Source organism: Nerophis lumbriciformis, linkage group LG20 (assembly GCF_033978685.3).
Source record: "Nerophis lumbriciformis linkage group LG20, RoL_Nlum_v2.1, whole genome shotgun sequence".
NCBI classification, from domain to species: Eukaryota; Metazoa; Chordata; class Actinopteri; order Syngnathiformes; family Syngnathidae; genus Nerophis; species Nerophis lumbriciformis.
This window is the reverse complement of record NC_084567.2, coordinates 40,994,513-41,005,000: the sequence shown is the minus strand read 5'-3', so window position 1 is coordinate 41,005,000 and position 10,488 is coordinate 40,994,513. Positions and strand designations below refer to the sequence as shown.

Genomic DNA, 10,488 nt, shown 5'->3' with positions numbered 1-10,488 from the left:
TCATTCCGTCGTACATTTTTTTTCCTTTTACGGAAGGTTTTTTGTAGAGAATAAATGATGAAAAAAAACACTTAATTGAACGGTTTAAAAGAGGAGAAAACACGAAAAAAAAATTAAAAAAAATTGAAACATAGTATATCTTCAATTTCGACTCTTTAAAATTCAAAATTCAACCGACAAAAAGAAGAGAAAAACTAGCTAATTTGAATCTTTTTGAAAAAATTAAAAAAAGAATTTATGGAGCATCATTAGTAATTTTTCCTGATTAAGATACATTTTAGAATTTTGATGACATGTTTTAAATTGGTTAAAATCCAATCTGCACTTTGTTAGAATATTTAACAAATTGGACCAAGCTATATTTCTAACAAAGACAAATCAGTATTTCTTCCAGATTTTCCAGAAGAAAATTTTTAAAAGAAATTCAAAATACTTTGAAATAAGATTTTAAATTTGATTCTACAGATTTTCTAGATTTGCCAGAATAATTTTTTTGAATTTTAATCATAGTAAGTTTAAAGAAATATTTCACAAATATTCTTCGTCGAAAAAACAGAAGCTAAAATATTTATTATTTACAATAAAAAAAATAATTTTTTACTTGAACATTGAATTAAATTGTCAGGAAAGAAGAGGAAGACATTTAAAAGGTAAAAAGGTATATTTGTTTCAAAATCCTAAAATCATTTTTAAGGTTGTATTTTTTCTCTAAAATTGTATTTCTAAAAGTAATAAGAAGCAAAGTAAAAAAAATAAATGAATTTATTTAAACAAGTGAAGACCCATCCATCCATCCATTTTCTACCGCTTATTCCAAGTGAAGACCAAGTCTTTAATATATTTTCTTGGATTTTCAAATTCTATTTGAGTTTTGTCTCTTTTAGAATTAAAAATGTTGAGCAAAGCGAGACCAGCTTGCTAGTAAATAAATACAATTTAAAAAATAGAGGCAGCTCACTGGTAAGTGCTGCTCTTTGAGCTATTTTTAGAACAGGCCAGCGGGCGACTGATCTGGTCCTTACGGGCTACCTGGTGACCGCGGGCACCGCGTTGGTGACCCCTGCCCTAGTATATACAATAATATAAACCAAGTCATTGTATTTCATTTAGGATTATTTCATATCTTCATTTAAATAAAAATATATTTTTATCTTTTTTAGATACAGTCCGTACACACTCTTAACATGACACCATTATAGAGGAATTAACTTGTCGGCGACACGTTTTATTGTCGATTTGACAACCTTTTTTTGCTGCATAGTACAGTGTTTTTGAACCACTGTGCCGCGGCACACTAATGTGCCGTGAGATACAGTCTGGTGTGCCGTGGGAGATTATCTAATTTCACCTATTTGGGTTAAAAATATTGTTTGCAAACCAGTAATTATAGTCTGCAAATGATGTGTTGTTGTTGAGTGTCGGTGCTGTCTAGAGCTCGGCAGAGTAACCGTGTAATACTCTTCCATATCAGTAGGTGGCAGCAGGTAGCTAATTGCTTTGTAGATGTTGGAAACAGCGGGAGGCAGGGTGCAGGTAAAAAGATGTCTAATGCTTAAACCAAAAATAACCAAAAGGTGAGTGCCCCTAAGAAAAGGCATTGAAGCTTAGGGAAGGCTATGCAGAACGAAACTAAAACTGAACTGGCTACAAAGTAAACAAAACCAGAATGCTGGACGACAGCAAAGACTTACTGTGGAGCAAAGACGGCGTCCACAATGTACATCCGAACATGACACGACAATCACCAATGTCCCCACAAAGAAGGATTAAAAACAACTGAAATATTCTTGATTGCTAAAACAAAGTAGATGCGGGAAATATCGCTCAAAGGAAGACATGAAACTGCTACAAGAAAATATTTTAAAAAAGTGAAAAAGCCACCAAAATAGGAGCGCAGGACAAGAACTAAAACACTACGCATGGGGAAAACAGCAAAAAAGTCCAAATAAGTCCGGGTGTGATGTGACAGGTGGTGACAGTACACCTACTTTGAGACAAGAGCTATAGTGATGCATGCTTGGTTATGCTTTAAAGTCATATCCAACGACTTTTTACTGTCAACTGAGTTTCGTTTTTTTAATGATTTCTGCTGGTGGTGTGCCTCCGCGTTTTTTCGACGCAAAAAATGTGCCTTGGCTCAAAAAAGGTTGAAAAACGCTGGCATAGTATGTACGTATATACAAGTGTACATACACTTGTAAAGAACATCATGTCATGGCTGTCTTGACTTTACAATCATTTCTACAACTCTTATTTTTTTGTGATGTAGTGATTGGAGCACATACTTGTTGCTCACAAAAAACATTCATGAAGTTTGCTTCTTTTATGAATTTATTATGGCTCTACTGAAAATGTGACCAATCAAAAGTATACATACAGCAATGTTAATATTTGCTTACATGTCCCTTGGCAAGTTTACCTGCAATAAGGCGCTTTTGGTAGCCATCCACAAGCTTCTGCTTGACCACTTGACCACTCCTCTTGACAAAATTCAGCTAAAATGTGTTGGTTTTCTGACATGGACTTGTTTCTTCAGCATTGTCCACACGTTTAAGTCAGGACTTTGGGAAGGCCATTCTAAAACCTTCATTCTAGCCTGATTTAGCCATTCCTTTACCACTTTTGAGGTGTGTTTGGGGTAGTCATGTCCCGATCCGATATTTGGATCGGATCGGCCGCCGATATTTGCAAAAAAAATGTGCGCTTGTGCAATTGTACACTGTTTAAGCGTCCTCTGCGCATAGCAATTACCGTATTTTCCGCACCATAAGGCGCCCTGGGTTATAAGCCGCGCCTTCAATGAACGGCATATTTCAAAACTTTGTCCACCTATAAGCCGCCCCGTGTTGTAAGCCGCATCTAACTGCGCTAAAGGGAATGTCAAAAAAACAGTCAGATAGGTCAGTCAAACTTTAATAATATATTAAAAACCAGCGTGATGTGGGCGCGCATGGAGTCGTATATCAACATGGACGGAGCTGCGTGAAAAAAGCCACCCGGCCTCTTCGCGTAAACTTCCCTTAACCACTCGCTCATCTTTTCTTCATCCATCCATCCCTTCGAGTTAGCTTTTATGATGACGCCGGCTGGAAAGGTCTCTTTTGGCAAGGTCTTCCTTTTGAATATCACCATGGGTGGAAGTTTCTGGCCATTAGCATGGCAAGCTAGAACCACAGTGAAGGATGACTTCTCATTCCCTGTGGTGCGAATATTCACCGTACGTGCTCCCGTTGTATCCACAGTGCGGTTCACAGGAATATCAAAAGTCAGTGGAACCTCGTCCATGTTGATAATGTTCTCTGGCCGGATCTTTTTTTCAGCTATCTTGTTTTTACAATATGCACGGAAAGTAGCCAGCTTTTCTTGAAAGTCTTTAGGCAGTTGCTGTGAAATAGTAGTCCGTGTGCGGATGGAGAGATTGCGTCTTTTCATGAACCGGAAACCTGTCGCTTAGTAGGAGCCATTTTGTGGTCTTTACAGATGTAAACACACAAAGGAAATGAAACGTAATATCCGCGCGCTTCTTCTTCTTCTACGCGGGCGGGTGGTTGCTTACAGTAGAAGAAGAAGCGCTTCCTGTTCTATGGGGGCGGGTGCTTACCTTGGCGGTTGCTTGCGTAGAAGAAGAAGCGCTTCCTCTTCTACGGGGAAAAAAGATGGCGGCTGTTTACCGTAGTTGCGAGACCGAAACTTTATGAAAATGAATCTTAATATTAATCCATATATAAAGCGCACCGGGTTATAAGCCGCACTGTCAGCTTTTGAGTAAATTTGTGGTTTTTAGGTGCGGCTAATAGTGCGGAAAATACGGTATAATATGCCACGCACAAAATCAAATTAAAAAAATAAGCGCATAACAATTTTCGACACACGGACACGACAGAGAAAACAGTTTTCGTCATCATTGTTCAAATATTGTAAGGTCTGTCGAGACGCTTATCTCCATTCGGTGCCACACGCCCACACCATCAAAATTTAGAGGCAAAAATTTCCACATCAACACCGTATGAAAAAATTAGTGATTTTTTTAGTTGTGATTTCCTTCTCTGCATGAAAGTTTAAAAGTAGCATATATTAATGCAGTATGAAGAAGAATGTTTTAATGTAGACATGCAAGCCTTGAAAGAAAATGTTGAAAATCAAGACTACATTTCCTGCAAATGGATGCATTTCTACCCTATATTTTAAATTTAGATTTATTCTCATATCAAACTCTTTTGGCTGTCTTTTTGACACTTACATCCGGCGCCCCCCTCCACACCCTGGATTATAAATAATGTAAATAATTCAATGTGATTATCTTGTGTGATGACTGTATTATGATGATAGTATATATCTGATAGTATATATCTGTATCATGAATCAATTTAAGTGGACCCCGACTTAAACAAGTTGAAAAACTTATTGGGGTGTTACCATTTAGTGGTCAATTGTACGGAATATGTACTTCACTGTGCAACCTACTAATAAAAGTCTCAATCAATCAATCAAAACACACAGAATCATCATACTGCTGTGATTATATGCATCAAGTGTTCATTCAAGGCTAAGGCAAAATATCGAGATATATATCGTGTATCGCAATATGGCCTTAAAATATCGCAATATTAAAAAAAAGGCCATATCGCCCAGCCCTAGTTTCAATGATGCCATTTCTGTTTGTCATGTATAATTTTGTCTATTTTGTGTTTATCCTTGAATAAACAGGTCAGTTTCTTGTTACCAACCATTGTGTATTATTCAAACTCCCCTAATTCAGATGGCTAGTTGTTATCAAGAGTACTAAAACCCTTTTCAACATGATTCTGACAACTAAGTAGGCTAAATAACTTTAAACTTTAATACATGCTCGGATAGGCCATTATCGGTCAGTATCGGTATCGGATCGGAAGTGCAAAAACCTGGATCGGGACATCCCTAGTTTGGGGTCATTGTCCTGTTGGAACACCCAACTGCGCCCAAGACCCAACCTCCGGGCTGATGATTTTAGCTTGTCCTGAAGAATTTGGAGGTAATCCTCCCTTTTTCATTGTCCCATTTACTCTCTGTAAAGCAGCAGTTCCATTGGCAGCAAAACAGGCCCAGAGCATAATACTACCACCACCATGCTTGACGGTTGGGATGGTGTTCCTGGGATTAAAGGCCTCACAGTTTCTCCTCCAAACATATTGCTGGGTATTGTGGCCAAACAGCAACATTTTTGTTTCATCTGACATCACATGGACAAAGATAAGACCTTCTGGAGGAAAATTCTGTGGCTAGAATTAAAGTTTTAGAATGGCCTTCCCAAAGTCCTGACTTAAACGTGTGGACAATGCTGAAGAAACAAGTCCATGTCAGAAAACCAACACATTTAGCTGAATTTTGTCAAGAGAAGTGGTCAAGCAGAAGCTTGTGGATGGCTACCAAAAGTGCCTTATTGCGGGTAAACTTGCCAAGGGACATGTAAGCAAATATTAACATTGCTGTATGTATACTTTTGACCCTCACATTTTCAGTAGACCCATAATAAATTCATAAAAGAAGCAAACTTCATGAATGTTTTTTGTGAGCAACAAGTATGTGCTCCAATCACTACATCACAAAAACAGCCATAAACTAATCAGTCCAACTATTGCTCCATTCTGGTTCTAGAACAGACTGACTGGCAAAACAAACTTGGCCTAAGAATGATTAATTTCTCTTGATTGTGTGGAAAAGATAAAGATGCAGTTGGAGGTCAAACAGAGCGCAGTTCTTGATGGCAACCAGCAGAGGCGCTGTTGATCTTAGTTTGCTATCTATGAGAAGTTGTCCTTTATAACTTCAAACATAGCAACTCGTCAGGGTAGAATTGTTTACACTGACATTAAAAAAGGAGTTCAGAACATTCAGAAAGCAATGTCTCCATGCCATTTAAAAAAATAAATAATGGATTTACTTGTCCTTGCAATGTGAAACTCCGTCCAGCATGTTTTATTGCCACAATCTGGTGAAGTTTAATTTCTTATTCTCCTCTCCAGGACCAACCACGCTGGGATCTTGTCACAGATGAGGGTATTTCCATGAAAAACTCCACACAAGAGGGAAACTTACAGCCTTTGAGTCAAGTTGTGTACATGGAGGAACCCCTAGTCTTGGAGGAATATGTCGATCAAGATAAACAAGACATTGGATCTACGCCAGAGACGGAAACCGTGGAACTGAACACGACACACACAAGCCTTGAAAATGTCAATCGCCACCAAAACAATCTTCAAGAAGAGGAGAGAACAAACGAGGTCATCCAGGCTAAAGAGGACGATGGAGATCAGTCGAAGAACACAGCTGTTGGCGTTGATGCTCAGTCGGAAGAACATTTGGAGCAAGAGGACCACAGCCTGGCATGCAACCTAGAGACGGATGTTCTTCATGACGAACCTGTGGAGAGTTGTCTAATTAGTGTTCGCAGTGAAGACAAGCCAAGTGTCCCGATTATGGTTGAAGAACTTGTGGATGAACTCGTGTCACGTATCACCTCTGATGCCTTAGGCTCTTTTGATTACAAGTCAACAAATGACCAACCACGGAAAGTAGAAGTTCCAACTTTGGATGAAGATGTTGAACCTCCAATGCCATCAGATCAAAGTCAAAGTGTGACTGGGATGACTGAAAGTGGTTCAACCACAGTGGAAGATGAGGAACCGGTCGAACATATGTCCAAACCCCATGTTCTAGTCTATGATGATCAACAAAGCGTCCAAGAGATGAACCAGTTCGAACCTCCGATGACATTGGCTCAAGTCCAAAACATGATTGAAAATGATTCAACCACAGTGGAAGATGAGGAACCGGTTGAACATATGTCCAAACCCCATGTTCTAGTCTATGATGATCAACAAAGCGTACAAGAGATGAACCAGTTCGAACCTCCGATGCCATTGGCTCAAGTCCAAAACATGACTGAAAATGATTCAACCACAGTGGAAGATGAGGAACCGGTTGAACATAGGTCCATACCCCATGTTCTCGGCGATGATGATCAACAAAGCATCCAGGAGATGAACCAATTTGAACCTCCGATGACATCGGCTGAAGTCGAAAACATGATTGAAATGATTGAAAATGATTCAACCACAGTGGAAGATGAGGAACCGGTCGAACATATGTCAAAGCCCCATGTTCTCGTCTATGATGATCAACAAAGCGTCCAAGAGATGAACCAGTTTGAACCTCCGATGACATCGGCTCAAGTCCAAATCATGACTGAAAATGGTTCAACCACAGTAGAAGATAAGGAACCGGTGGAACATAGGTCCATACCCCATGTTCTCGGCGATGATCAACAAAGCGTCCAAGAGATGAACCAGTTTGAACCTCCGATGACATCGGCTCAAGTCCAAATCATGAATGAAAATGGTTCAACCACAGTAGAAGATAAGGAACCGGTGGAACATGCGTCCAAACCCCATGTTGTCGTCTATGATGATCAAGAGGCGAACCAGTTTGAGCCACCAGCTGAAGTCCAAAACATGATTGAAAATGATTCAACCACAGAAGTTAAGGAACCGGTCGAACATATGTTCAAACCCCATATCTGCCCAAGTGCCCAAGAGATTAACAATGTAAGCATCATTGACTCAATTACTGAAACTGATCCCTCCATTCAGGATCTGAGGGTTGACTCTGCAGTCGATACAGATGCTAGAGACCAAACCTTCCACAAGGGCATCTCCTCTCAAGACCAACAAAATGTCCAAATTGAAGATTTTTCCTTTGTCGTCATTGATCCTTCTCCTGAAATGACCCTACCGCTCTTCATGCCAAGCGATCTGAGGTACGACGACATGACATGCGGTGTCGGTGAGGAGAGCGGAATTTCCAGCATGGCCGTCAGCCCTGAACTAACTGACCCTGGGAATCACTTCAGTGCCATGGAGCTTCCGGTGATGGATCTGGAACCACCCATGAAGGAGAAACCGGAGACTCAAACTAGCCTCTTTGCCGACGATGCAAGTCTGTCAGTAATGGGGGAAGTTGAAGCGGCAATGGGGTTTGAGCCTCAACCAGATCCGCTGCCAGACCGTTCTGATCGTGACTCATTTACAGTAAACCAGGTCGGAGACCAAAGAGTAGAGATGAGAAGTGATGAGCAGGATGTGAAAGTACCAGAAAGTGTTAAGGAGAAAAGGGATTGTGCAGAAAATAAAGAAACCGAAAAAGATGAGACCTTTGCAAAGACTGAAATAAATATCATGGAGGCCACTATGGACCATAACGAGTGGATCACGGATAGTAACCAACATCTTCCCTGGATGAACCTCACACTGCCGTCTTTTGGCCAGCATCACACTGAAGAACCAAAGTACACCGATTCAGAGCCCCCATGTGAAGTCCAACAAACCCACGTTCTTCATGAAAACCTGGGAAGTAGGAACGTCAGCGTGACCTTCCGTGTCCACTACCTCACCCAGTCGCCCTTCCAGAAGTTGGCCGTCACAGGAAACCGGCCGGAGCTGGGAAACTGGAAGGGGTACGTCCCTCTCGAGCGCGCCGAGGACGGACACTGGGCGGCGGCGGTGAGTCTTCCCGCCAAGAGCCTCGCGCAGTGGAAGTTTGTGGTGGTGGACCAGGGGGAGGTCCGTCGCTGGGAAGAATGCGGCAACAGACTGCTCGATACTACGGGATGCGGCGAAGATGTGCTCGTGCATAAATTTTGGGGTTTTCTGTGAGGGGCGGTTGTAGGTCATGAGGTGTGTTGGGTACTATTTTAACGCAGGGCTTTTTCTTCTCCAGTATCCATGTGATTTATTGTTTTTAATTATTAAATAGTGGGAAATGGCAGGTTAGACACTTTGGGAAGCAAATAGGTTCATACTCAGACGTTAGACAGAATGCATTAAGTTCTATAAATATATTTCACATTGGTGTGTTCCGACTGAACTGTTAGATGTCACCTGACAGTGTTTGTAACTTAGCACCAGTCGGATTGTTCTGACTTCCAAGTCACGGATTGTGTCACTCGCGTCCAGAACAATATTAAAACACCCGTTAATTCACAATTGGCACTTTTGTTTAACTGGGCGAGTTACAACTTATATGTTCAATTGGTGTAGAAACTGCAATACTGTTTTTTTATGATTCTGCTGATATCCATTCAGTGTGTGCATACATACATACATACATACATACATGCACACACTTGACTCACAGCAATAATCAAAGCAATAACGACTATCAATAGCCAGATATTGTTGCAAACTACAAGTGTGATTCTGTGGGTTTTCCCTGTGTGCATGTAACAGTCTCACTTCATCCAGTGCCTTTTATAAGACTTATCAAATGTTTTTTAAAATCTATATTCTCAAAATGGTACCTTATTATGCAATCTTGTGATGTTAATGCTGGATGTATGTATTGCAAATAAATTGTCAGTCATAAGTGGAATAAATGTCGCATATGAATACATTTAATAAAGGCCAGTTAATTACAATTACCAGTGCAATGTTTGATTTATTTCAGCTAAAAAAGCACTTTTTGTTTTTGTTTTTATGCTTTAAATCTTCTTTTTCTAGGACTGTGCTGCAAAATATTGTATAAACTAGGGGTGTAAGGGATAGACTGACCATACGTCCTCTTTTCACCGGACATGTCCTCTTTTGCGGAGTTTCTTAAATGCCTCAAATGTCCGGCATTTTGAGTTAGGGTTGCGTGTATTTTCAATGTGCGTTCAGGGTTAAGAAGGGGTTAAAAACAAAACAAACAGCTGCTTTGATGAGGGAGGGGCAGAGACAGAGAGAGAGAGAGAGAGAGAGAGTTATGATAAACGCGCATGCGTCGCCAGGCTCTGCTTTTTATCCATAGATTTATCACATTTAATTTTTTATTATTCTATAGCAGGGGTGTCAAAAGTGTGCCCCGGAGGCCATTTGCGGCCCACAGCTAATGTTTTAAAGGCCCACGGCACATTCTAAAAATACTATTTAAAATAAACAAAAACATAACAAAAGTGAAAGAAAAAAGGTTAAATGTAATTTAGAAAAAGTTGCAGTGTTGACTAATAAAACAAAGCTGTTTTTTTCTTTTTTCTTTCAAACTGTCATTGCTCAAAACATAATATTGAATCAAAATCAATGTTATTATAAATAAATAAATAAATTTATTTATTATTTATTTATTTATAATGTTATTATGAATTATTGACCTATCCAAGGTTCCCATTACTTCACATCAAATATTCCACTAAGAAAAATATTTTTGGTGGAAGATTTTGCAAATTTGGTAAATAACCCAAAAATGTATATTTTGTTATTTTCTTAATGTACCAAAAATGAACCGAATCATGATCTCTAAACCGAAGTACGTACTGAACCGAAATTTTTGTGTACCCATACTTGCCAACCCTCCCGGATTTTCCGGGAGACTCCCGAAATTCAGCGCCTCTCCCGAAAACCTCCCGGGACAAATTTTCTCCCGAAAATCTCCCGAAATTCAGGCGGAGCTGGAGGCCACGCCCCCTCCAGCTCCATG

At 40.0% G+C, this 10,488-nt stretch overlaps 1 protein-coding gene across 1 annotated transcript in view; it reads left to right on the top strand.

Annotated features, from left to right (window-relative positions):
• stbd1 (starch binding domain 1) overlaps nt 1–9,451 on the top strand; it is a 14,347-nt gene extending 4,896 nt beyond the window's left edge. Inside the window, exon 3 of the mRNA XM_061980960.2 lies at nt 6,003–9,451. Coding sequence (XP_061836944.2) covers nt 6,003–8,690 — 2,688 coding nt within the window. The 3' untranslated portion in view covers nt 8,691–9,451. The remainder of the gene's footprint in view (nt 1–6,002) is intronic.
• Nucleotides 9,452–10,488: the final 1,037 nt, after the last annotated feature.